Source organism: Nanorana parkeri, unplaced genomic scaffold, assembly GCF_000935625.1.
Source record: "Nanorana parkeri isolate BGI_ZX_2015 unplaced genomic scaffold, ASM93562v1 scaffold13, whole genome shotgun sequence".
NCBI lineage: Eukaryota > Metazoa > Chordata > Amphibia > Anura > Dicroglossidae > Nanorana > Nanorana parkeri.
This window is the reverse complement of record NW_017306281.1, coordinates 2,674,207-2,702,066: the sequence shown is the minus strand read 5'-3', so window position 1 is coordinate 2,702,066 and position 27,860 is coordinate 2,674,207. Positions and strand designations below refer to the sequence as shown.

At 41.7% G+C, this 27,860-nt stretch overlaps 2 protein-coding genes across 2 annotated transcripts in view; one reads left to right on the top strand and one right to left on the bottom strand.

The window, feature by feature from the left end:
* Positions 1-1,902, bottom strand: part of ATP6V0A2 (ATPase H+ transporting V0 subunit a2) — a 54,377-nt gene extending 52,475 nt beyond the window's left edge. Inside the window, exon 1 of the mRNA XM_018557411.1 lies at positions 1,899-1,902. The gene's annotated coding sequence lies outside the window, so the exon portion shown is untranslated. The remainder of the gene's footprint in view (positions 1-1,898) is intronic.
* TCTN2 (tectonic family member 2) lies at positions 54-26,917 on the top strand. Its single transcript, XM_018556916.1, has 18 exons — positions 54-178; positions 2,572-2,676; positions 2,783-2,859; positions 4,482-4,677; positions 5,409-5,509; positions 7,528-7,727; positions 9,322-9,451; positions 11,131-11,272; positions 11,363-11,440; positions 11,535-11,666; positions 12,212-12,286; positions 12,797-12,877; positions 13,987-14,095; positions 19,541-19,644; positions 22,854-23,007; positions 23,164-23,274; positions 23,793-23,881; positions 26,799-26,917. Exons 1-18 carry the CDS (start codon positions 97-99, stop codon positions 26,915-26,917), a joined length of 2,085 nt encoding a protein of 694 aa, XP_018412418.1. The 5' UTR covers positions 54-96.
* Positions 26,918-27,860: the final 943 nt, after the last annotated feature.

Below are 27,860 nucleotides of genomic sequence, written 5' to 3'. Positions count from 1 at the left end.
TCTGCCGTGTGATTGGTGGAAGCGGCCATGGTTACTGTGGAACGCAAGGCGTCTTAGCAACCCAATCGGCGGTTTTATTGAGCAGAGGACAGAGAGATGTCGACCCCGGGAGCTTCAGGCCTGATGGTCATAGGGATGGCGGTGCTGACAGCGGCCACACAAGCACAGACCATCACGGGTGAGAAAAGAGAATGGCTGGTCTTTGTTTATAGCGGCTGAGTCGAGGCTCCTGTCATGTAATGTAGGCCGACACTGCCAGGTGGGGCATGAGGGAAATGCCTGCGTTCAGACCCCACAAGATACCTGCTATTACCTAGACAGAAATGCTTCTGCTGTGCCCCTCTCTGATTTAGTTTCACTTTGTTACAAAGCCATGACTTTGCTGCAAGTGCATACGAAAACAAATAAACATGCTGCTTCTCTGTCCTCTCTATAATCTTAAAGTGACACTTAGGCACCATTCACATATGGCGTTTTCAATTTCTGCACGGTTTTTCGTGCGGAAAACCCAGTGGTACGAAAATGTGCAAAGTTTAACATACGCGCAAACTCTGTGCATTTGAGGCTATAGTAATATTTGCAAACGCTTGGAATCCAGCCAAAGAATCGTGCTCAGAGTTTTTTTGGGGACGCGCGTTTCTCTACCGTGCGGTCGGTTCCCTAATGAACAACGCACAGTGGAATGTTTTTTTGTTCTGTTTTGTTTTTTTAAATGTGTTTCTGCCTGTACTAATGTGTAAATGGAGAATAAACTCAGGAGTTAAATCTTAAAAATACATCCAAGTACCTTGACTATTAACAAAAAATATATCTTTTATGTGTATCACTCAGCTGTAGATCCTCAAATCATCTCTGAATTGGTGCTGACACTGTCCTTCCTTCTGGAGGGGGGCTACTTTTATTCCCCATGGTTCCTGTGTGTTGTAAAGTAGTCACCGCTCCAAGCTCGCTCCTGTCATGGACTACAATCTCAATACAAATAATTAGTAAACTAAACATGAGATTATATTCCATCACGAGAGTGAGCTTGGAGCGCTGGCTACTTTACAACACACACAGGGACCATGGGGAACAAAGGTAGCCACCCTCCAGAAGGAAGGTCAGTGTCAGCACCAATTCAGAGATGATTTGAGGATCTACAGCCGAGTGATACACAAATAAGATACATTTTTGTTATTAGTTAATGTACTTGAATGCATTTTTAGGATTCATCTCCTGAGTTTAGTGCCACTTTCAGCTGGCCATATCTGGCTGAATTGGATGAAATTCGAGCCATGGGTGGACCTGTTAGCACCACCCGATGTAACAAAAGTTGATTTCTAAATTGAAAGTCCCGGTGGAAAATTGTTGGCCAAACAGTGGCTGCGTTCACTCAGATGCAGTCACTGTTTGGTAGGGATGAACTCGGGTTCGGACTGAACGCGGTTCAAACCCGAGCTCCTCCGAACCCTCAGTTTGTCCCTCTACTTTCACTTTCAAACTGCTCAAAGTAGCCTGGAATCTGCACAAAGGTCTTCACCAAAGAAATATCTAAAAGGTAAGAAATATGTATGAATGGGAACGCATAGCAAACATATAGAGAGGGGTTTTCTCAAATCTGACTGCAAAAGTGGAAATACACATTAAAAGAGAACTATGGGGTAAACTGTTTATCCCATAATTCTCTTCAGGGTCACGGGAGAATATATACTAGCGTCCTCCCGTGACCCAAAGCTCAGTATGTAGCGAGCCACAGCCCGCTATATACTGAGAGAGCAGCAGCCAGGATGGATCCCCACAATACTGTCAAGATCCATCCAGCTAGCTGTTTGACAGCAGGCTCTGCCCATCTCGAGTTCCTCCACTCAGCGCTGGAGGATTGGAGAGGGGAGGGGGGAATCCCTGCAGGGTGCGGTGACTGACAGTCACCTCTCTCTGCAGGAAGATGATCAGGAAGTGAGCGAGCGACGGTATGCGCTCGCTCACTTTCCAATCAATAGAGCCGACGTGTGACAGTCTCATTGTCACAGGTCGGCTCTAACTATGAGTGGAAATTCACTCACCTCATAGTTCTCCTTTTTAAGCTCGTTGGGAATTTGTCTTTAGAAAGTAGTGGTATGATCATGTTCTCATTTAGGGCCTGTTCACATGATATCAGGTCCTGACCAGGTGCGGATCTGCAGATGCGGTGCTACTGATGCAGTGCGTTTTTGGCCGCGTTTTTGATGCGTTGCAGATTTTTAAAAAACATTTATTTTTTTTGCTTGAGTGGGGCTGTCAGTACGTTTTTGACGCGTTTTGCGTTTCCGGTCCGTTTCCTGACCGGACAAAATGTGACATGCAGTATTTTTCTGTCGTAACCTGAACGAACTGCGCACGTGAGAACTGTAGCCCATAAAACACATAGGGATACATTGGGATGCATTTTTAGTGCAGGAGCGTACGGATCCGGTCAGCACAGAAAACGGACGTCGTGTGAACAGGCCCTTAATGCATCTGTAAAGATTTGTCCTCCAATGTAAATAATGTTAAATGTAATTTGCACAAGTTATAGGTGTTGTCCTTGTTCTAATGGACTGCTTCTGTTGTCAGGTTTCTTTCCTTCCACTATATTTATGTCTGGACCTGAAGTGACTTCATTCCTTGTTACAAATGCAACGTCTCTCAATGTATCCCTTGCTGTCATTACAGACACCAGTAAGTTTAAAGTTTTGTCCTATATATTAAAACTGAGCCATATGTTATCATCTAAATCACTAACAATAAGATCCGCACAACACTAATATGTACTGTCTAATTTTAGCCACTGCACCTGTGGAAAGTTGCAATGGGACTAATAATACCGACAACTGGGCTTCAACTCATGTTGGGACACAGACGGTGAGTAAAATAAAACCAAGTAACTTTATAGATCTACAGACAAATGGTAACATATATGCTATCCTTTCATATCTATGAGCATATTTATTTATGTGAATTCTGTAATTTATTGAGATTTGATGTGTAAAGCCTTATTATCTGTGGTATAAGATAAGACACAAATAAAAATGAAATTAGTATTAAACTCTCAAACTTTTTAAAATAATAAAGATGTAACAAATATAAATTGCGCAGCAAAGCATTTCTTTACATTTTTGCCCAAACACAGTCATCATGTTTCCAAAGAGCTCCAGCTCTCTCAGCTCAGCTTCCCTGAACTTCCTGCCCAGTACAAGATTACAAGGGAAATAGAGCATTTCCAGCAGCTGACCATCTACTAGCTTGGAGAAGGGAAAAAATGAGGAGGGAGGAAGGATAAGGGAGCAGAGGAGAGCAGAGGAGTGGCTTGTCCTGCTGTGCCTGTGTGTTTGTGGATACAGTCCATGAATCCATCGCACTCAAAACCGCTGTTCCATGTAATAGACTGCTGCGGCAGTCGACGGATGGCAACCGCCTATAATCACAGAATAACATAGACACCGACACTCCAAGTACTGAATCAATGGCGTCTGTTTATTGACGCATGAAACATAGCACATTTGTCAAGGATACCGGCACAGGTGACCCCACACCTGCGCAGGTACCCACACAGGCAGACCAAACACTTATGACCACACCAGACAGGGCAGAATGTATTATATACAGTTTAATAAACAGAAAAACTAAACAACACCCAAAAGCAAAACATAAATAAGTAACATTAACCAGCCTACAAGCAGGTAATGGCAACAGGAGGACAAGCAGGTAATGGCAACAGGAGGAAAGGCAGGTAATGGCAACAAGAGGACAAGCAGGTAATGGCAACAGGAGGAAAGGCAGGTAATGGCAACAAGAGGTATCTAGGACTGCAAATGGGTAACCGGGCTCGGGACACAAACAGGGTACAGGACTGGTAACAGGACTCTGGACGGAAAGCAGGGTTCACCAGAACTGGGGACTCAGGGTTCAAGTTTCAGGAAACGATACTGAGCCATCATCCTGACTGCAGGGAGGGTTTAAATATCCTCCCAGGAAGCACCAGGTGATGGCTAAGTACTGGCAGCTGGGAAACACCCGCAGGTGAGCACTGGAGCTGCAGGTCTCAGCTCCTGCACCACCTAGAGGCGCTCTGGATCCTAACAACATTGCATCAAAAGCAACGTTTCAGGGTCTTCACTTTGCCTGATGAAGGGGATCCTGTGAGACCCGGAAACATTGCTTTTGATGCATCGTGCTGTGTTTCATGCGATTCAATAAACAGACGCCATTGATTAATTACTTGGAGTGCCGGTGTCTATGTTATTCTGTGTGTTTGTGCAGACACACAAGGGTGACTCCACAGGACCCTGCAAGGGTAAGGAGTCACGCTTAAACAGGATACCAGGGCCAGTACTCAGTGGACCAGTTGATTCTGCAGGAGACTAAAACTTTTAAACACTGAGGAGCAGCATTAAAAAAGTGATGTCATCAGCATTTGAAATAGCCTAAAACAGTTTGACTTTAATATTGCTGACCATACTGACACATTTGCATTTTTCTGGTAGAATGTATTTAAAGTCACAGTGACATCAAAGAAGAATCTAACTCGCTGTGCCGTCAGTGAAACTAATTGCTGCACTGAGGATCTGTGTGTTGTGGAAACGCTTCAAATTACAGCTTGTGAGAACGACAGACCCATCAGCAGTCTACTAATCCATGCCGAAATTTATATCAACACCACTTTTGTAGGCCTTGTATCAGGTAATGAGGGGAAATAAACTTGTGCCATTATTTCCTGAATGAGTACTAGTCAAATGGAGCAACAGTAAAAACTAAACTGGACCTCATTCTCTTTTCCACCTTTTCATTTGTACTTATATTGCTGAATTAGATGCCGACTTCTTTCTCAGTGCCTTTCAGCATTAATATACTGATATGATTTCTATTTATATAGATTTGAATCCAATATAGTTTATTCTGTTGAGTTTTTTCTTTTCACATAATTCTGTTACATAATACTGATTTTTAGATGATTATAGATATTAAAAGCATAGAAATGAAATATAAATTGTAACAGACAACAATAAACCTTATACTTTGAAATGCATACAGGGAGCACCACCTACCTGCTCAGTCCTTCACTTTTTGGTGTTATATTGTAATACACCAGTTGATTCTAGTCCCTTTTGTCGGTAATCCCAACAACTTCTGCATGTGAAGCAGTAGAGGTGCATTTACATAAGCATTAGTATCAGAAGACTGCCAGATGCAATTTGCTTCTAAGTTGCTTTGACTTGTGTGTGTTTTGATTTGGCATTCTAAGACTAGTCATCTAGTCAATGACTGGATTAGCCATGCTGAAGAGCTCAGACAGGGAGATCAGTCACCCAGTTAGAACAATAGGGGTTAACAGACACTTTTGCATGATATAAGTTGAAATTCCTCTAAAATGAAGTACATTTTGCATTATAGTTCAAATATTTATTTCACAGATAATAAAACTGTGATACCCAATCAAATATACCAACCTCTAGGATCCTGCCCATGTAACCTGACAGCTGGAGCGTGTGACATTCTTTGCTGCTGTGATCAGGTAAGGAGTTTATGCAATGGAGTTCTGTTGTGATACAAAGTCTGTGTCACTTTTTTGATGATATGTTGGGCTATTCCCAATTTAGTTGATTTATATCTGTAGTTTAGAAATAGTCCAGAATAGAAACTTTAGAGTATTCTCTAAAAAATCAGGAATACTTAAGAGAAGGGAATGTTTAGTATGGTTTAGTATGCGAGTTGGGTGGTTGGAATAACGCTCATGCTAGGTGTGCTTACGTGGGGGTACAGGTAAGTTGAAGTTCTAGGCTTGCATTTGGAAGAGGGTAGACAACTGCACTATCCATTGCCCTGGCCCTTTAAGTCTATGAGGGCCCCTATGCAGCTGAGATTCTCTCTCCTCGGGACTTTGAAAGTGGTTGTTTTTCAGGGATGCAATTCTACGGGCGACATGTTGCATATCTTGTGGATGTGCCCGTTTGCAATACATTTCTGGGCCAAAGTTTTTCGACTCTTTAAAAATTTATTTGGTAAATCGATCCACAGATACCCATGGTCAGCTCTTTTACACATTCCCATAACAGGTTTGACTAAACATCAACAGACTTTGGCTCTTGCTAGGAATTGGCGGGAAGCGGTCATCCCTTTTTGGAAAGTCAAACCAAGGTTAGATAATATTATAGTTAATGAACGTTTGACAAGTATCTTGGAAGATAAACACAAGAAGTGCTTGGGTATTTGGAAGCCTTGGATATATTTTGTCAACTCGGATATGAATCTTAGTAGTTTGCAGTGGCTTTGATTCCCCCGAAGTGTGGTTCCCCAGGTTGGAGGGTTAGGCCTGCCCTCTGCTATCGCATTTTACTTACCTGTAGTGTACATCTGATGGTTCACTGTCCTTTTATGTTCTTCTTTTCTAATTCCTTGTGTTTCTTTCCTTTACCTTTTCTTTTTCTCTACTCCTGAATGTCCCCATCATGCCTTTTTCATGCTGGGGTTTGCTATAGATTGACTGACTTATTTTGGGTAGCTGGAACACTCCACCTATCTTCCTTTCATTTAATAATGTCTGTATATTGAATTATTGACATTATTTCAATGTCCTGTATTTTACTGTGTTACCACTCTTTATTTGACTGATTGGGATCCCAGTATGTTAGGTTCTATACCACCTGATGTATTCTATGGTTTTCTTATGCATTTGTATATATACAATTTCTTTGTTCTAATATAAAAATAATGTAAAAAGATTGAAATTGAAAGTGGCAGTACATTTAGGTGCCCTTCCAATCTGCACAAGCCCTCTTCTGATCCCAATCCTCTTTTTTTCTGCACCCCATAAACAAGCGAAACCCAAGTGACAATTTGCATGCACAGTGTCCACCCTGACCTCTGACAAAAAAGTAATCGGACAATCAACAGCCAAACAGTTTTTGCCTGAAAGACCATTTACAGGGTTACTCACAAAAGGGTGAAGAGTTTGGAGAAGGCAGGAGAAGTGAACAATCTCGAACAACATAGCTGAAATGGAAAGTGAGCTGTATTGGAGGATTTTTCCAAATCGGCTACTTTGCCCTAGATTGTTCACTTCTGTTTTCTTCAAACTCTTCACCCTTTTGTGAATAACCCTGTTAGAAGCAGGAGGTGGACATACACCCAACTTATGGGATGGAGTGGCCTTGATGCTGTGCAAAGAGGATCAGAGGTACAGGCTTGCCAGGCAGACACTGCAGAGGCATTTTTTCACTTTCAATTTGTTGCATAGGTGAGTGGGATTGAAGGCAGGTTATTGGAGTCCACAAATGTTCCAAAATGGGAAGAAAGAATGAGCACCAAATTATATTTTTTCCCCGACATAAATATATTCCATTTAAAGTACACTTTATAGTCAGTACTAGTTAGCTACAGTGATTCCCTAACTCTTGGATTTCTGCCCAGGGACCCTTCTTGTTTATAACCATTCCTGACAAGGCAGGGCTACTCTTGGTACTCTTTATATGGATTTTCTTTTACAATTTCTGTTAACAATATATATTTTGTCTGCTCTTTTTTTTTTTACAGGAATGCAACTCAAGCATGAAGGCACTTTTTAATGGCTCCTGTTACTCTGGCATTTTTGGTGGCAATGTTTCTCCACCATTTGACCAGCTTTGTAGTGTCCAGGAAAAGAATCATGCACCAGACTGGTTTCCCTTCCTGTGTGTCCAGTCCTCCATGGACAACTCTCCATTTCTTGGCTATTTCTATCAGGGAGACACTAGGTAAGCCTCAGTTAGTATGCAAATTGTTTTGTATACCTTTAATATTTTGTATTAAGATGTGTAAATGTGTGTGAAAAATATAAGCTGCAGATCCTTCATCTTAGAGTCTTCATTTTTGGATTTCACTTCACTTTTATATTAAAAAGAGCATCTCCGGAGTAAAAGTAAAATTAGTAATTTAACTTCTGTTATCCAGGAAACATGACAATTATACTAAAGTCAAAAAGTTCACTCAATTTACCTCTAACGTTTTAGCTGCCAGGCCTTGCGCTCCTCTTTTTTTAATTTGGCTGGCCTGGCTTTTAGAGCATGTGAAAGACCCCACCCCCCAAACCATACATTTACATTTTCTGAGAGCACAGGACCAGTAGAATAAAAAGATAATGGGTGTGTTGTAAAGTAGCCAGCGCTCCAAGCTTGCTCATGTGATGGACTACAATCGCAATACAAATTAGTGAACTTAATTTGTGAGGGTAGTCCATCTCTAGTGATCTTTGAGCTTGGCTGAGTCTAGGGCAGCGGTTCTCAACCTGTGGGCCGCCACTCAAAAGTGGGTCGCAACCCATTGTTGAGTGGGTCGCCGCATCCATTTCTGTTGCACTGGGTTAGAGCCTCTTCAGCCTCCTCCTTGCGTGGCAGTGTCAGTCAGCGGGAGGACAGCAACGGCTGTGAATATAAAAGTGCCGCTGTACACACTCCCTGGCCGCTGCAGCGACATCTAGTGGACGGGGGAGTGTTTACAGCAGGACTTTTATATTCACAGCCGTTGCTGTCCTCCTGCCTCCCATACAGTGCAGGCTCTGCAGGAGGCGGGCATCTTAGCAGTGCTGGGGCTGAGAAGGCTGCATGGAGACAGAGCAGGTAGCAGGGGCTGGGGAGGGCTTGCATTCTTGTGAGTCTGCTTCTATTTTTATTTCTAAGTCCAGTGCGTTGCTATGTCCCGAGTCCAGTGCCTTATTAAGTCCCGAGTCCAGTGCCTTACTAAGTCCCGAGTCCAGTGCCTTACTAAGTCCCGAGTCCAGTGCTCTGTTGGGGGTCACCACAACTTGGCAAATGTTACCAAGGGGTCCCGGCCCTAGAAAGGTTGGGAACCACTGGTCTAGGGGAAGCCTTTATGATCAGCTTTTGACAAGGACTGAGCAGACTGTGCTTGGGTTTATTTAATAGAAACCTTCCCCAGCTGCACGTACTTTTCTTCTTTTCTCTCGAATACCTCTCCATCTGATCACTGGGAATGAAGAGAGGAAGCCTTATATAATCTCCAAGTCACAACAGGAGGCGAGTCTGTCTTCAACATCCCAAGTGACAGTGCTGGGTACCTGAGCAGCCAATCACCAGCACTGTCATGTTAACTCCCAGAAGTTTAAAAGGAGCAGTGGTGGAGTGAAGGGAAGGCATGTTCAGCTGGAAAGGGCAGCTATCAAATAAAATATAACTGCTTAAATATTTTAGCTATGTATAGAGGCATTGAAAAGTAAAACTATGGGTGTATCAAATATCAAGGAGCATTGATATATTTCCTTTCATTCAAATAAATAAATATATATTTATTCTGTGTATTTTCCATTCATTTATTGCTTTTCCTTGTATACAGAAACCCTTCCCAGACTCCATCTTTTAATCTGAGCTTTCAGTCTATTGTCCAAACAACAATTAATTACAAGGAAGGAAATCCCATTTTAATGAGACGGAATGGATTCGGTGAATTGTTTACTCTTCCACAGGTAAGTCCTAATTTATCAGACACTATCAGTGTGCGTGTGTGATTTATATATCTGTATGTAGGTGTAGGCAGAGGCAAACTCATAGTCTATTTAACAAAATTTCAAGCTTTAATACCAGACAGCATAAAAATTACATGCTTAAAAAAAAAAAATACCAGACAGCAATAAACAAAAAGGGTTACATGCATCCTGCCAAAAAATAATTTGTCATAAAAAAAATAAAGTTCTGCTCCACTGAGCCTTACTGAGTATTAGTCCTTTGAGCTGGGTCTGTTTCCTCTATGGGACCAGTTACAGTCCATCCACAGATTCCTGACAGGCTTGGTTCCAAACACAGACACTTGCTGCATTCAGCACACTGCCTCTCTTTCCATTGAGACGCACACTCTCCCAGCTAGGTCCAACTGCACACTACTGAAGACCTGTGCATTCCTCACCATACTATGGTCCACAGAATTAGGAGTCTGTCCCACACAGAGCTCTATCAGACTCCTAGTAAAACCAATGTGTTTTACCAATACAGGGTAATTTAATAACAAGAAGTACTTTTTTGAAAATAACAACAACATTTTCCTTCTCGTCCTTTGAGGGACTCAGGGAGTCTATAACTTTCAGGTTATAAACTGGCAAACAAAAAACCTGTAGGCCAGCCGAGGATAATCCCTCCTGCTATCAGCATGCCCCAGTTTCTCGCTAGTGTGTTTTGCTAGGATGCACATCGTTTCTTCAGCTCTGCTCTGCAAAGAAGAACCTTGTTTTTTTAATATTACTTATAGGCATCATTCTTGTTGATTAAACATGGGACCAGGGGTAGATGATGACCACTGTAGACCAGGGGAAAACTGAAGCTTTGCCCCCCCCCAAGTACATTACTTGACCTTGATGGTCTTATCATAAATTCCATAAAGAGTCTTCTGTGTGAATCACTTCACAAAACATATTGTTCAGGTTTGGAAGGAGTTTGCAGTGTTCCATCCCTGCTGAGTTTATTGGATGTGCAGTAGAGATTTGCCTCTTGACAACATCGGCCCGACAACACTCATGAAAGACAAGTGACTTGAATCACCAACCAGTGAGTTCTCAATATGTTGAGGACTCGACTGAAAGACGCAATATTCTGGCAGAATTAAACCCTGCCTCTCTCTCCCCCAAACACCGACATATATTATTTGCATCTTTGAAGGTGAACTCATTTTTTTTTGCTGTGGGTGGAATAGGGAACAGTTGAAGCACCCATTTAGGTTTTTATTGCTGTATGTGTCCACAGGGTCTAGATTTAAACATACTTTTGTCCTGCTGATTTCCTTTCACTTTCTGTTGTGTCTCTGGAACAAGAAGTTAGATGAAGTCTTCTTCATGGGGGTAAAGTCAGCAAAAGAATCTACCAGTTCTTAACTTTTCACTGCTCTTCCCAAAATGTTTTTTACAAAGTTTCAAATTAACTTATCCAGGGTTTTTCGCACTCCTCATAACTGACATAAATAATACCGTTTTTTTCAGAGTTTTTTTTACATTACACACAAAGTCCTTTTTATCAGGAAGGCCGTTCTGCTGTTTTATACTGGGAATATCTGGGCTACACTGATTGTTTCTGTAAATATTCTGTGTTGCCTTGGCTTTTGTATACCATATACATGTTTAAATTTGGAAAGGAATAGCTAACCATTATTTTTTTCCAGAAATCTACCATTGGAAAATGTGTGAATGCTGCACCTGTAGCCTACTTACAAGATTTCAATGTTTCTTGTGTCGCTGATATAACTTCATGTTCAGATGTTCTCACAGTTGACTTGAATGTACAGGTTAACTCTGGGAATGAAGGTGAGTCGTGAAATCATTTCTCTAAAAGTCTGGTGGTTTTTTTAATGGATCACTACACAATAAAAGCTTTTTTCCTCTTGCTGACCCTAGTCATATTCATAGTTCTTCTAGGTCTCATCATTCCAACAGTACAGATTCAGAACACAAGTGTGGACATTGTTAATACAGGTATACTGTTGAACTAATATCATATATCTTGTTTCTTTTAATTCTAATGAATCTTTGTGTCTAAAATAGACTGTGGTGTTTATCGACTTTGTAGGAGCTGCCCTGTCTCAAGCTGTGCAGTGTGATGTGATTGTGTCAGCAGACTACACCTTCATTTGGAACGCCAATGTTATAACAGAAATAAGAGTCTCCATCGTTACTGCTAACATAAGCTTGACTCATCAGGGTAATTTATTATTTTCTATATTTTTTTCTGATGGTGGTATTTAATGGAGAATCCAACGATAATAAAAATAGGCCACTGTTCTCAAGTCTGGCATCCCGTAAGACTGCTTACAGCTATTGAATGACAGTCGGCTGTGCATGCATGACTCATCTGCTGACAGATTTCTCTAAGATCATTCTATAACCTTACAGGTTTGCATTAGGTAAATTCAAATGTTTGTGCCTATGAAGGAGGGAGGGGGTAATGCTTCAGGAACAGCTGTCTTAAGGGGAACAATAGCAGTTGGTCATAGAGGGGCCCACAAGCATGCAAACATATGGACATTCTCTAATGTCTGCAAGTACATTAGCTCAGACAAGACTCTCTTTCTGTACCCTTGATAAGATGCATAACATGATATGTTAAGATGGATTAGTGAAACATGTTATCACAGTGTGGGTGGATTAGGGGAAAGCGTGTAACTTTATATTTAAAAATGTAGGAAGGTATGTTTTATGTTGTTAGCCATGGTGGTATTAAAGTGTTTTTACAATTTGTTTCCACAGCACAGCTATCACAGCGATTTACAACGACATTTCTCACCAGGAATAGTACAACAAATGTACTCTCTGGAAATCCAGGTAACATGGTTTCAAAGTACTTTTCGTTGCACCTTGTCACATTTACTATATATTCTATAATGTGAGCATGTTGCTGCCACGTTTTTTGATGCTACAGGGTAAAAATTGCATTATGTGAACTAGTCAGTTTTTTTGTTTCAGCTGTTTACTGTATATGTACAAAAAGAGATATTCAAATACAGACACTCACTGTACCTGTTACATCATCAGGCCAAGGGGTTTGTAAGGGGTGGTGCTTTTTTTTTTTAAGTACTGGCAAGGGCATGTTAGCTGGTATATATTTAAACAAGAGCATTTAAATATACATACTGTGTGTGTGTGTGTGTGTGTGTGTTGTGACATATACCATGTGATTTTTTTTCTTTCTCTAGTACATAGATAAGATTTCATGGTCATAAAAGAGAAAGCTGACAGTCAAAGTTTGCGAGATTGCAGCAACAGACAGGTCATTGCAAACTTGCCAACTGTACACATTGTTTTATCTACCAAGTTTACTTCTTTCTGTTGCAGGTTACCAAGTTGGAAAGCCAGTCATTGTTGGTAATGGGACTATTCCTTTCAATAAAAGTACTCTGAAGGTCTGGAAACCTGGTAAACTGCTGTGTATTTTTACAAAATTAATGAAGGGGTAAAGCCTCCTACAGCTTAAAGTGGAAATCATAGGGTTAATTAGAGAAACAGACCTTTGGCCAGAACCTCCTCTGGCTGGCAGACTTGCAATGCTCCTTTTAAAGATAAAGCACAGTATTGACCCTGTACTACTCGACTCTATAGACTTTGAGTTGCCTGTACATTAGCTTATGGACTTCTTTATTGGCAGCCTATAGAAGTCTATACAACTGATTGGTGCAGGCACATTACTATTCTCAGAGACAAGATATAAAGTCCTCTGGTGTGTGCCAGCTGGTGGAATGTAGGCTCTGATCTAAGGTCTACTTTTTTATTAACCATATGGGGCTATTATACAATTTTATTTCCATGTTTTTATGTTGTTGTTTTATATCTGTGTTATGTGAAACACAGAACTGTTTGATCTCATTGAAGGGGAAATTTTAAAGCGGGGAAGAAGCTGTGCATGAGAGTATGGACATGCACTGTTTTTATAGTGCTTTCACCTTAACATGGTAGAGGAACTGAAAGGCAGTTTTAGGTGGTTTTACAGGAGGCCATGGAGAACCTCACTAGTTTAGCGATGTGCATTCATATTACAGTGGGTACACTGGTGGCAGATAAAGAGCATTCCAGCTTCTGAATGCTGGTTAGTGGCATGCTGCTACCTGTACTCACTATAGGTTTAGTAAACTGATCCTAAGGCTTCCAGTAAACTGACCTCTACAGTTTTCAGAAAGTCATTATTTGCATAGGGCTATTTAACCTCTACATGACATCCCCCAAATCTGGTAATTGACTGCTGAAATGCCAATGGAGAGTGTCAAGTGTGCACTATACCTGGAAGTATTAGATTTTGCTCATGGCTTAATAAGTGGATCAGGGTGGTGGAGGAACGCAGTAAAGTTAAGAGCAGGCTTCTACTGCGTATCTTGGGATTCTACCAAAGGGGTTTCTTTGTTATGAGAACAGGTTTTCTGTTAAAACTTGGGTTTCTGAGTTTCAAAGATTTAATTCAAATAAGCTGAACGATATAAATATTAATTTGAATTACAAATAACAATGTGATTTAATCATCTCCTTTTTTTCAGTTGGGGAAAGTTTGTGTTCCACAGCTGGACAAACACCTGTCTTGTTTGGACAAAATGTATTTTCTGGCTGCCTCTTTGAAGTTGTCGGTGAAAACTGCACTCGACTGAGGTGTGACTTTTAATTTGTACTACAACTTAAAGAATGTGGAATATATTTATAAACTATCCGCAGGGCCCCTCACCCTTGAAATATCTGTAAACGTTAAATCTGTATGTATATGCACTTAACGTTCTTTAGGTGTTTCGTTACAAGGCAATGTATTTTCGAATGTTTCTTTGCATGTAATACTGTATTATGGCCACTAGATGGCACAGATGAATATAGAAAATACTTATTTTTATCTTTTTGTTTGCTAATCAGTGCCTGCTAGTGGCCATAATGCAGTATTACAGGGGGTGGGGGGCATTCGAAAAAACATTGCCATAAAGTACCGCAGCGCTGAATACTGAAAAATGGCCTGGATGGGAAGGGGGTTTAACACCGCGGATGTCAACTGGTTAAATAGTATCTAAAGCCAAAACATTTTTTAGTTTTGGATAGAATTAGGAAGTGTTAGAACCCTTGTCATGTTTTGATTGTTATATAGAAGGAAGGATTTTTGCCCAATTTGAGACCATGTATATTGCAAGATCCAAAGTTTGTTGTGACCCATACTTTCAAAATATAATAGTATAAGGAATATAATGTGAAAGCTTGATGTATTACAAAAGGACACAAAAGCAATTCAAATGCAAGGACCACACACAGAGAACAACCCAGATTAACATGTCTCAGTAAGTATCAAAGAATCAGACCATATATCAGCCATTCACAGCATGCATAAACTTGAACATATGGTTGGCAGCAGGGAGGTTCTTCCATGAAATCCAAATCAAAGTTGACCTATATTAGAGCACTGGCTGGACTATGTAAGATTATGATGGCTCAGTAAGTATTGCCAAAAGAGATCATATATCTGAAAAGTTATTTACAGTCATTCACAGCAGGTATCCTGCGACGTCCATGAAATGAGGGTAATCCGCAGACATGGTGTTTTGCAGCCACACACAGTCACAGTATTGGGCAGGTCACCCTTCATATGCCTTATGAGCAGGGCTTTAAAAATTTTAGGGTGTCTCACCAGTCAAAAATGTAACCAGTCAGCATGACAGGACTATGGCCTTGCAATTTTAATATAAAAGACGGGGTCACGTCGGGTAAAAAGACACCAAACATGTCAAGCCTTAAAATTGTGTGCGCGCTCGAAACCTCAAAAAACGATAATACCCAAAATTGGCCATAGGCGACGCTTTAAAAGCTTTTACCGCTCATCAGTTTAGTGTTATCAGTGATTGATGGCCCTAAAATGATTGCTCTCACTGCGACGTTCGCGGGCTGCGGATCCCGGGATTGAAGGTGAGGGGTCGGTCGGGCGAAAAAACCAGCACATATAGACGATCAGCGGGCTATGGAGCCGCCGATCGTCTATATGTGAAACACCCGGTAACGGGTTGTTGCATTGGTCGGGTTAGGGTTAACCAATGCTGCAACCCACCAATGCTGCAGTGCCGTCCGTCCGTTTAAAAAAAAAAAAATTTGGACAGATAGAGCAGATAGAGTTTTTTTATTTTTTACTATATAATGAAAAAATTAGCGTAATTTTTTTGGGGGGGAAATATGTTTTCCCTATGTTATGTTTAAAAACATTTATTCATACCCATATTTTGTAAAATGTAAAAGACGAGGTCACGTCGGGTAAATAGACACCAAAACATGTCAAGCATTAAATTTGTGCGAGCCTGCAAACTCGAACGAGAAAAAAACGACCACACCGAAAATTGGCCATAGGCAATGCTTTAAACGCTTTTACTGCTCATCAGTTTAGTGTTATTAGTGATTAATGGCCCTAAAATTATTGCTCTCACTCTGACATTTGTGGTGATATTTAACATGTGCGGCACAATAGGCGCAATCGTTGTTTTCGCACATAGGCGCACCCAACGCATGTTTGTGTGTGTATATGGCGGGGGGTGGGAGGGTTTTTTTATGCTACTTAAATTTTTATATTACTCTTTTTTTTTTTTTTTACACTTAGCAATAAAGTTATCACGTAGGGGGCTAAGATGCTCCATATGTGATAGCCAATTAGCATAACAGGTTCTCTTTATGGAGACATCAGGGGACTCCAAGACCCCTAATGTCACCTGTAGCCGGGAATGACAGCTGAATGCGGAAGTGATGTAAAAACCGCAGCTAATACAATCGATCGGGCGTCGCTTGAATGTAAAGCTCCCGGCCGGCCGTTTAATTACAACGGCCGGCCAGGAAGCTACTCGTCCGGCTCCGGCGTCCTCTCGTCACAGACGAGAGGGCGAGTGGAATTTTCAAGCCCTGCTTATGAACTGCAAGGCTATTAAGCAGGATCACTCACTCAGCATTACGGGGGGACGCAAGTAGCATGTTCTTTACCAAATGCTTCTAGCAATGGGCAACATACATCTTTACTTGCTATTTTGACTGATAACTTTTGCCGGCCTCACCTGCTTGTCCTTCTCTTTATGGAGACCTGTAGGGACACGCAGAAGAAGTCCTAGTCTAGAGCTATACATCACACTACAGTCATTTTTAGACTATGTTCATCTTAGACCTCTTTGCCGTGTCAAGTGTTTCTTCATTAGAATGTTTACTGTGTTCTGACATGTTGCTGCTGGGACAAATTTAAGGATTACACTTTGTAGATGCTATGCTAAAAAAAAAAACGTAATTTATTTATATGGCCTGATTGGATGTGTATCTGGCTTTTATTTTTAATTTGCACTGTTGTAATATCTTGAATGCTCACCCCAAGTAGGCTTCAATATGTTCCTCCATATGAGTAACAGCATGGTGATGTACTTAAGTTGATTTAGAACTATATACAGCCTACTATAGATTACTTTCAGTCGTTTTAGTGATGTTGCCAAGTCATTACCTTTTCTTGTTCAGAAATTGGGGTATTTTTTTATTTTTCAAAAACATTTTATTGAGAGTATCAAAAGAACAGTAAAAAGTAGAAAAAGGGGTTGTACAATGATATCAAAAACAAAGATCACATGAAGAATATAAGAGAAACATTTTCAATGGGTAAGGATATACAAAAAGACCATTAACATGCAACATAGTTGGCATATTCAATAATGTTAATAGGATATGGAAAAAGGCTAAGTGTCCATTTCTGGGTTTCAGCATGAATCAAACATAGTAAGAAACAAAGACTGTCATTAACAGAATGAACAAAAAATAAATAACAGGTGAAGGCAAACAAGGAGTTCCCATGGCTGTGCTGCGGATTGGATGGCATTGTGGTTATTGAGTGAGAATCCGTCAAGACCTCACTTGTGCTTTGTTTGGCTGACCTTTATTAGCAAGAGAACGGATCTGAAGAACTTTCATTGCTGCTGGTGAATGCTGAACTTGCTGCATTGCTATTATCTACAAGGGAAAAAAAATCTATTTATGAATGTCTGCCTCAATACAACATTGATATTTGATGATCATTCTTACAACTTGTTTCTTAAATTGATTCATAGTCCAAGATCAAAAGACCAATCCACAAATTGTATATATTTATACGCACACACCTATATTACCAAAGGTATTGGGACGCCTGTCTTTACACGCACATGAACTTTAATGGCATCCCAGTCTTAGTCCTTAGGGTTCAATATTGAGTTGGCCCACCCTTTGCCGCTATAAAAGCTTCAAATCTTCTGGGAAGGCGTCCACAAGGTTTAGGAGTGTGTCTATGGGAATGTTTGACCATTCTTCCTGAAGCGCATGTGTGAGGTCAGGTACTGATGTTGGATGAGAAGGCCTGGCTTGCAGTCTCCGCTCTAATTCATCCCAAAAGGTGTTCTATCGGGTTGAGGTCAGGACTCTGTGCAGGCCAGTTCAGTCAAGTTCCTCCACCCCAAACTCGCTCATCCATGTCTTTATAGACCTTGCTTTTGTAGACTGGTGCGCAGTCGTGTTGGAACGGGAACTGTTCTGAAACTGTTCTCACAAAGTTGGGAGCATGAAATTGTCCAAAATGTCTTGGTATGCTGATGCCTTAAGAGTTCCCTTCACTGGAACTAAGAGGCCAAGCCCAACCCCTGAAAAACAACCCCACAGCATAATCCCCCTCCTCCAAACTTTACACTTGGCACAATGCAGTCAGGCAATTACCATTCTCCTGGCAACCGCCAAACCCAGACACCTCCATCGGATTGCCAGACAGAGAAGCGTGATTCGTCACTCCACGGAACACGCCTCCACTTCTCTATAGTCCAGTGGCGGCGTGCTTTACACCACTGCATCCGACGCTTTGCATTGCACTTGGTGATGTAAGGCTTGGATGCAGCTGCTCGGCCATGGAAACCCATTCCATGAAGCTCTCTACACACTGTTGTTGTGCCAATCTGAAGGTCACATGAAGTTTGGAGGTCTGTAGCTATTGACTCTGCAGACAGTTGGCGACTTCTGCACGCTGTGCGCTTCAGCATGCGCTGACTCCGCTCTGTCATTTTACGTGGCCGACAACTTCGTGGCTGAGTTGCTGTTGTTCCCAGTTGCTTCCATTTTGTAGGTGTTCAGCAAATGCTCCAATATAGGACAACTTTGAAGTGGATTACATGGAGGAACCTCCCTTATGTTCAAGTTTATGCATGCTGTGAATCACTGATATATGGTCTATATGGTCTGATTCTTTGATACTTCCTGAGACATCTTAATCTTCCATTGTTTGAACTGGACTTCAGTGAGCTGGCATTTGGTGTGTTCTCTGTGTGTGGTCTTCTCATGTTAATTGTTTTTATACTGTTGGCTCTTCCAGTGTTTACTAAAAAAAGACAAACAAAGCCCAGAAAGTAAAGGAGGTTGAACTATCTGAACGTGTCATACAGTATATTGGTTCAACAAACAGTGAGCTCTTTAGCAGATAACCTCTGTGGAAGCTCGGTAGATATTTGCACACAGCAGAACCAGGGCGGACTCACACTCTTAGAGCACAGCTATTGTCACACATTTAATGGTTTTTGTTATCTCTGTTTAGGCACATACTTTACTTTTCTGTACTTTTTTGTGTATTCGCATAGTTATTGCTCTTGAAGCTAAAGTTTAATCTGCTTATATTTTGCCTTTTCTGGTTCCTCTCTCCACCCTTCATCATTATGCTAATGATACTTTTAAATTAAACCTTTCAATTTATATTCCATAACTTGTTTTAGACCCACTGACATCCCTAAGTCTCTGTGCTTCTCTATACAATGCAGGCAGAATGGCTGGTGTGGGCAGACTGGCTCCAGTAGGGTGCTGTACATAGCTTCCTGAAAACATCACAGAACCCTTTCTCTGTACACTTGTCAAGAGCCCTCAGCCTTTGTTTGAGCAGTGGGCTGTGTCTTTTGAGGTTTATGCAAATATCAAAATGCCTGGATAGGCGAATGCCAGTCTGGGAGAGTGGCTGTTCGTAGGCAGACTGGATTTGCAAGCAAACTGCCCTGGGTAACACCCACATGTAATGGCATGCAAACGTCTTGTGTCTTTTTATTGCAGGGAGAAAGCACTACAGTTCCTGCGATCACTGATTACAGTCGATCACATTGCCATGAGAGGCAACTCAAATGTCAGCGACCCGAGTGAATGGGCATCTATAATGTGTGAGTATTGTGGATCTCAGGGGAAAATGTTGTTCACTTTGTGGCTATGTCTGTGTCATTTCTAAAATAGATTTATATTTCATCCTGAAATCTGCTCAATGGAAACCAACAGTTAGCTCAATGTTTTCTGTTATTAGCATTCTATATATAGTCTAGAGACTTGGTTCTCAACTGGTGGGTTGTGACCCAAAAGTGGGTCGCGACCCCGTGTTCAGTGGGTCACCGCATGCCTCTCACTTTTTTTTAGGTGAGAGGCTCCCACTAGCACAGCAATGTCAGTCCTCATGGCAAGCTACCATTCAAAATAAGCTGCCCGGTGCCGAGTGTCAGCTTGAGGTGAGGTGGATGGGATGGGGCTATGGCCGCGAGGGAGCGCCATCCATACGTGCATTGCTTACAGCTCCCTCATGTGCCCTGTAGAGGTGACTGTACCGGAATAACATCACATTCTGGCTCCCGGCACCTATGAAGGGCATGCAAGGGAACTGTACAAGCAATGCACATATGGATGGAGCACAGCAGCACACACTGGACCTCAGGCTGAGGATCCACTCCAGTTCTCATAAGGTAGGGAGACTGGGTGGATCTTAAATTATTATTTTTTGGGAGTGTGTATGTGTGTGTGTGAGAATGTCTGTGGTTGTGCGTGTCTGCCAGTGTTGTTAAGGAGGCCCGTTCACACTAGTACAGTGCGTTAAACGCACAGTCCCATGCGATTAAGGCACCGCATCATGCAAAATCACATCTACCGCAAATTCTGATGTAGGAGGTGTGTTGCATTGCCATTTATTTGAATGGTACCCCAAACGCACCTCCCACCCACAGTTCGATCACCCACACCGGAATGTGCGGTACCGCAATGCCGTGCGTTCTAGTGGGGTGCGACTTGGGCATGACTTAATGACCAAGGACAAATGTGGGTCCTGAGGTTACACAGGTTGAGAACCACTGCTCTAAAGTAAGAACGTTTTTCCAATCAAATGCCATGTATTACTTCTTATATTACAAGCATCTAGTATTTCTCAGTACTGGAAAATGTTTTCAATGAACTGTCTATTTTTATACACGCCTATAATAAATGACGTTCTCTGAACTTAGTCCTTGAGTGACATTGGCATATTTTTTAACAGCAGAGCTGTGGTACGAAGTATAAAATGTAATTTAGGCTTGGTATAGAAAGGAAGATCAATTACAAGTTTTAGTCCTTATTCACACCTTGGGCGAAAGCATTTTTGGCGCTTTTACGCGCATTTTTGATGCACGTTTTATGTGCATATGGCAAAAAGCGCGTTTTTGTGAGTAGATTGTAGCTCATTGATGTTAATCAGCAAACGCACATAAAAACATGCAAAAACACAGCAAACGTGCGCTTTCAAGCGTTTCCTATTCAGTCTATGGGGACAGAACGAGCTGTAATATGCCAAAAAAAAAAAAGCTCCTGTACTTTTTCCAGCGACAGGCGTTTTACTTATTGTGACAAAATGCTCAGATGTGAACAGAGCCATAGAAATGAATGGGATTTTTGGGGGGGCATATTTTTTGAGCGTCTTTAAGGGCAGAAAAAGAGCTGCAAAACGCTCAGTGTGAACCAGGACTTAAGGAAGTGATGAAATGTTTTCTCAAGATTACTGCAGTCTGCAGTCATGCAATTTGGCTACAACCTCAGGCAACTTTGTTCATGCATGTGCACTATCTATGAGCATGTGCACAATGCCAAGGAGGTGACAATTGCTGGTATTGTAGGCCAGCATCCTTGATGAAATAGCAGAAACATTGTCTTTCTTTGTATATAATATTAAACAAGGCAAATTGCACGTGTTTTTCATAGCAAAACATCAGGTTTCGGCGTTATTTTTTTTTACAAAGTTTGGTTGATCTGTGCCACACCTCCACTGGTTATTAATACTGTTTTAAAAATGAATGAATTAGTTAACTAAAGTGTATTTCTACTCTCGCAGCCAAATTGGGATAACACCTACTTTATATTTGTTATAGGTTCCTAGTCCTATAGCATGATTAAAAAAAAAAATCCCCTTACATTTATACTTGCTGTTCGCTAAAAAAAAATTCCAAAGCTGAAGTTTTTTTCCTGCTTTGTAATGTTAGAGCGGGGTGGGGAGTTATTGTTTACCTCATTATCAGTTCTAAACTAGATCTGAACACGTTCTGTCCTAACAAAGGTTATAGGTCTCAGGGCTCGTGTTCTGAACTGTATGTCTATCCCCTTTATGTCCCTCTACAATTTTACTAAGTTGTTCAGAGTAGCCTGCAGTCTGCCTAAAAGGCCTGCTCTAAAACAGTGGTTCTCAGTTCTCAGTGTAACCTCAGGACCCACATTTGTCCTTGATTGTTACGTCACGACCCAAGTCGCACTGCAGTGGAATGCACGGTATTGCGGTACCACGTATTCTGGTGCGGGCGATTAAACTGTGGGTGGAAGGTGCGTTTGGGGTGCCATTCAAATGAATGGCAACGCAATGCACCTCCCACACCAGAATGCGTAGTAGATGCAATTGCATGGTACAGTGCAATAATCGCACGGGTCTGTTCGATTAACGCACTGTACTAGTGTGAACGGGCCCTCAACACTTACACACACACAACCACAGACACAATCTCTCACACATTCTCAACCACACATACACACTCCAGCTGTGCTGTGATGCAGCTCCATCCATATGTTCATTGCTTGCACAGCTCCTCTGCATGCCTTGTAGAGATGTCGGGAGCCAGAATGTGATGTCACTCTGGTCCAGGCACCTCTACAGGACATGCGAGGGAGCTGTAAGCAATGCACGTATGGCTGGAGCTCCCTCGTTGCCCACCCTACCTTAAGCTGACACTCGGTGCCGGGCTGCATATTTTAAATGGCTGCTTGGTGCGAGAACTAACAGTGCTGCGCTAGGGGTAGGTTAAGGAGCCTCTCGCCTAGAAAAGCGGAAGGCATGCGGCGACCCACTGAACACGGGGTCGCGATCCACTTTTGGGTCAGGACCCACCAGTTGAGAACCAAGTCTCTAAAGAAACATATAGAAAGGTAAGAAAACTAAAAAAAACTTGTTATACACATTGTGTAAATGGGAACACATAACAAACGTGGAAATCCACTTTAAACATTTCCTATCTCTGGTAATATTTGTTTACAGATAGGATGTGGTATACATCGTTGGAGTGTGTAAATGAATCAAGTGATATACTTTTTTGTTTAGATGATCTACCCAGTACTACATGTACAGGAAACTGTGCTGCCGAAAACGTGATGTGTTTAAAGGTACCATCAAACATGAACATTGAGATCATTACAGCAGTGACTGGTGCAGTGGAAGGAATTCCGCAGGAAGAGATTTTGGCAGCCAAAGTCAGGTAACATCCACTGCGATGCACTGTAGAAGGTGCGTTTTATCCTATTTGTCTGTACTTTAGCCTTGTGTTCCCATCCTGAATGACATGCAGCCGTGCTTTATGTGTTTGATTATTATGTGTTTTATTTGATCTGTACTTATTTTATTACTTTTTTAGTTTCTCAACTATTAATGTGGAGTGTGTGTCTGCCTGTAACTTGTCTCTGCCACTCACAAACTCTGTGCAGTTCATCCAAGTCCCAGCTCAGCCACTGGCCACTATTACAAGGTAAATAAGGAGTATGGTACAGATAAAGGAAAGATGTATATGTACTGATGCTGTCTCCAGTGTCATTGTCTATCCCCCTGAACAATATTTGATTGAATAACTGTGGGGCAGGAGAATTGCCTATATGCTGCTCATAGACTTGAGAGGGTTATTGTTTGTCTAAGTATAACCCAACCACCCCAAGGCAAGCTATCTGTAGAACGCTGCATTGCACTTCTTTAACTTGCAAGGCAGGCTAGAAGACTTTATTCACGATGTGCATGTAGAGGTGAGGGGTGCAAAGTCGCATACAGATGGCCAACAATGGCTTACTGAAAGGAACAATAGTAGTTGTTGGGAAAGGTTATTTCTTTTAAATGATGGCACATGCCCGGTGAGGACTGTCTGACATACTGAATTGCACCTTGCCAGTCAAATGCAAGATCATCATATAGTTAAACAAATGGGCATTCTGATAGCCATTCTGTTCCCATATCTTATTGCCAAATGACTGTTAAATATTTCTCTTATGATTACAGATTCCAAACAAATTACACAGAGTATGACTGTGAGAAGAATGACGTGTGCTGGCAGCAACTTGCTTATCCTCTTACTATATACTACACAGGTATATACAGTCATCATATACAGTCTATGATTTAACAAAGAACTCTTGTCTGCCAGTTGTCAAGATCAACTTTCATAGTTTGACATGTGGATAAAAAAAAGTAAACTGCAAATTACTGTACGCAGAGCTGAAAGACAACAAGCTCATGGAATACTATTATGCAATTATTCATTTGTTGAACATCCCTTTTCTTTATACTCAGTGGCAACTTAGCTATATCTGTTTAGTATCCTTAGAGGTGCATATGGTGAGCAACCCGTGTCAGGTTCTTTCTGGCATTCAAATGATTAGCATTGAGAATAGAGGGGTTAACCTTTCCCACTCAGGCTTTTCTGATGCCCTGCAGGCCCGGGCCTGTGCTGTGGCGGCATACTGTTCACCAGGCAGCACGGAGACTTCGGGGCTGTCAGTGTGTGCAGTGGCACTTTTCGCTGATATCCTCCCACAGGATACAGTGTGAGCTCTGCAGTTGGCGGGGCGTCTTACCAGTGCACGGGATGAGCAGCCTGCACCTTTGGAGGAGACAGAGCGAGCAAGCAGGTAGCTCCTCCGCACTGCGTCACCTTACTGACCTCCGCACTGCGTCACCTTACTGACCTCCCCACTGCGTCACCTTACTGACCTCCCCACTGCGTCACCTTACTGACGTCTCCACTGTGTCACCTTACTGACCTCCCCACTGCGTCGCCTTACTGACCTCCCCACTGCGTCACCTTACTGACCTCCCCACTGCGTCACCTTACTGACCTCCCCACTGCGTCACCTTACTGACCTCCCCACTGTGTCACCTTACTGACCTCCCCACTGCGTCGCCTTACTGACCTCCCCACTGCGTCACCTTACTGACCTCCGCGCCTTGCGTCACCTTACTGACCTCCACACTGCGTCACATTACTGACCTCTGCACTGCATCAGATTACTCACCTCCACACTCTGCGTTTTATTATCGCTCCCACCCTCCGCCCTGGGCCCGGCCGGCCGCACCGAGCAATCAGGACCCAAAGCAGAGGCTGCACTGTAGTTAAGCAAATTAGGCGGCCGTCTCAGACCATGCCAGGGCTTTGCAGCTGCCTAAGTATGGGGGAGGGGCTTATTTTTTGGCGGTGCCCCTCCCGAGACTAGACTCTGGATCCGCCCCTGCTTCAGTCCTGAGTCGAGTGCGTTGCATATACTATTCTGCATTGCTGTATAATGTATTACTGTGATTTGTAGTCCTGCTACAGCCGGTGCCATTCTGCATTAGACTATAAGCTCCTCTGTACAGAGACTGATGTGACTGGCTCATCTCATGAGCTATATAATGGTATAGTAAATATAATGGTATAGAAATAATAGTGTGTGACTATGGGGGGTTGCACCAGGGCCCTTTTGTTTCTTAGGTCTGCCAATGCCACCACTAACCTGAACCTTGACAGAAGACAAGATGGCACATAAATTCTTCTGATGTGTGACAAATGCTGACCTTACATTCTGCATGTATGTTATCAGCAGAAATCTAGACTAACCTGACAGGACAGCATTGTTTCAATCTTCCAGCGTGTATACACCCAAAAAATACACAATAAAATGTCATATATTGCAGCTTGTATTTGTTCAGTCTCCCCCCTCCCCTCACCTAGTAAAACACACACTGTGTCTAGGTGGCTACATTCACTCCTGTATGTTTGCCACTCAGGCTGGAATTTAAACTTGTCTTCCTTTGTTCATTTCTATTACATGGGGAATGCAGAGATTAGTAGTTTACAGAAAAAAAGATAGCACTTCCAGTTCATCTTAAAGGAAGTGACCCTGTATTTTTGGCAAGATCAGTCATTATTTGCTGCCAAATCATTTACAGTGTGTGACTATGTGCTTTAATGTGGAGGGGTACATGATGATTACATGAATATAATGTAGTCTTATATTAAGAATGGTAAAGGACTTACTCTAGGCAGAGCAAATAGGAATTTGAAAGGACTTGACTTGATGCAGCTTTTCTGGCCGACAATTTAAAAGAGAAGTAAAGTCAAAAATGTTCTTGGCTTCACATCTCTTTTGGATCATGGCAATACATTTACTAATGTATTTCTGTGACCCAAAGTCAACACATAAAAGGCATTAGTCTGCTATCTATTCACTTTGGGCCACGGAAATACATTGGGGGGGAGGAAATGATCAAAACTGGAGCAGACAGAATCTGGAGCCATGGCAACCAATCAGCTTTTTTTCCCATTCTTTACTGCAGCCAGAATAGGAGTACAGAAATAAAAGAAATCACACATTTCTAAGTGCAGTGAACATAACGCATAAAAACTCCCATGCACTATATACGGATCCAGTATACATAAAACCGTTTCAATATAGAATAGCATTAACATCTTCCAAAAAAGGAGGACCAGTGATGGTACCCTAGGTAATGGTCACAAGAGGACTAGCTAACTCCTTAGGCTAATTTCCATTTTTTTTTTTACTTGTGTATATATATCCCAACCAAGGATAAAAGCACGTGTATTATTACCCTTACCTTAAAATGCAGGGTACTCTTGTATGGTGGATATTTCCATTATAAAGAATTGGGCAGAGGGGGGGGGGAAGAAAGAAACAAAATGGGACAGGTGAAAGGAAAGATCTAGATGTGTGGGAATGCCCAAACCCCAAGGTGTAGCGATTAAGTGAAGCCTCTGGAAACCAATCAGCTTTTATCTTCAGTTTGTTCAGTTAAGCTTAGAAAATGAAAGCTAGAAGCTGGTTACCATAGACAACTGCTCCAGATTCTGATGCTCCAGTTTTCAGAAATTCCCATCATTGCTTTTTTGGGCGTGGCCAAATTCATGTAGAATTCCAAAGCTGACAAGACTAGTTTCCGAGCCATCTCTTAAGAACAGTAGAAATGGGTGTAGTTTGTTAAAAACTCATGAATTGCTTGATCTCATTTTAGGGGAGCCCTACCATCTAACTCTAGCCAAAGGTATGATCCTAGTTTTCTTCTTTATAAGTGCCGCAATCCTCGGAGGTCCATGGAACAGAATATGCAAAGCCTGGAATAATACACTGTAATCATGGATGGTTTCTTGTTGTAATGTAAATATATGTAAAACACTGTATATTTTTTTTTTTACATTTAAAATAAAAAAAGAATATAAATTAACAACTCTGTTCTTTATTTTTAAATGATATGGAGTAATTTATGTTGCACAATGCCTGCACTGATTTACCAGGCATGTCTTTGCCTAGACTATGTACAGTATAATTAGTTTTTAGTTTTTTTTTCTTGACACTGTACTCATAATAGGGCATATTGGTAAATTTAATTGCTGGTACATTTACCAATATATTAAAAGTGAATAAAATGTCATTCACCCTGTTTGTAACACTGTATGTGTATCTGTCTCTGCACATTTGCCAAACATTTTAAAATAACAATCGGGCTAAGAATGCTAATCATTGCATTTTCATTAAAAATAATAATTGCCTTTGGAGATTGCTGAACCTGTGTTTTTAGGATGGACTGACTGTATGTCCACATTAGTTATCAGTCCAAACATGGACATGGATAAAACTGTTAGACCATTGCCCATCATTTGACTCATACCAGTAAGAGAGAGTGCAAGAATTGTGGATTATGTCAGGCAAAATGTATGATATAATATGTGCATGGATAACTATCATATCACAGTAAAATGATTAGGTATACAATGGGCCTCTAATAACAGTACACAAGGGAAATAGCAGGTAAGCGGCACATGAACCACCCTCTCATAGGCACTGGCTGTGCCAAAGGACCCAAGGTTATCAGACTTTTCGGTATGTGTTTATTTTCTTCAGTGTATCAGTGCTAGCTTTTTTAAGTAGTCTAATCCAAGGTAGCTTCAAAAAGACACCCTCTCTTGTAGGGTAAACTCAAAAGTCCCTTTTTGCATTGGGGTCCTGCTAATCAGCACTTAAACCAGATAGCTCTGCGTATCTGAATGGAAGAGACAGACACGTGGATCAACTCCAG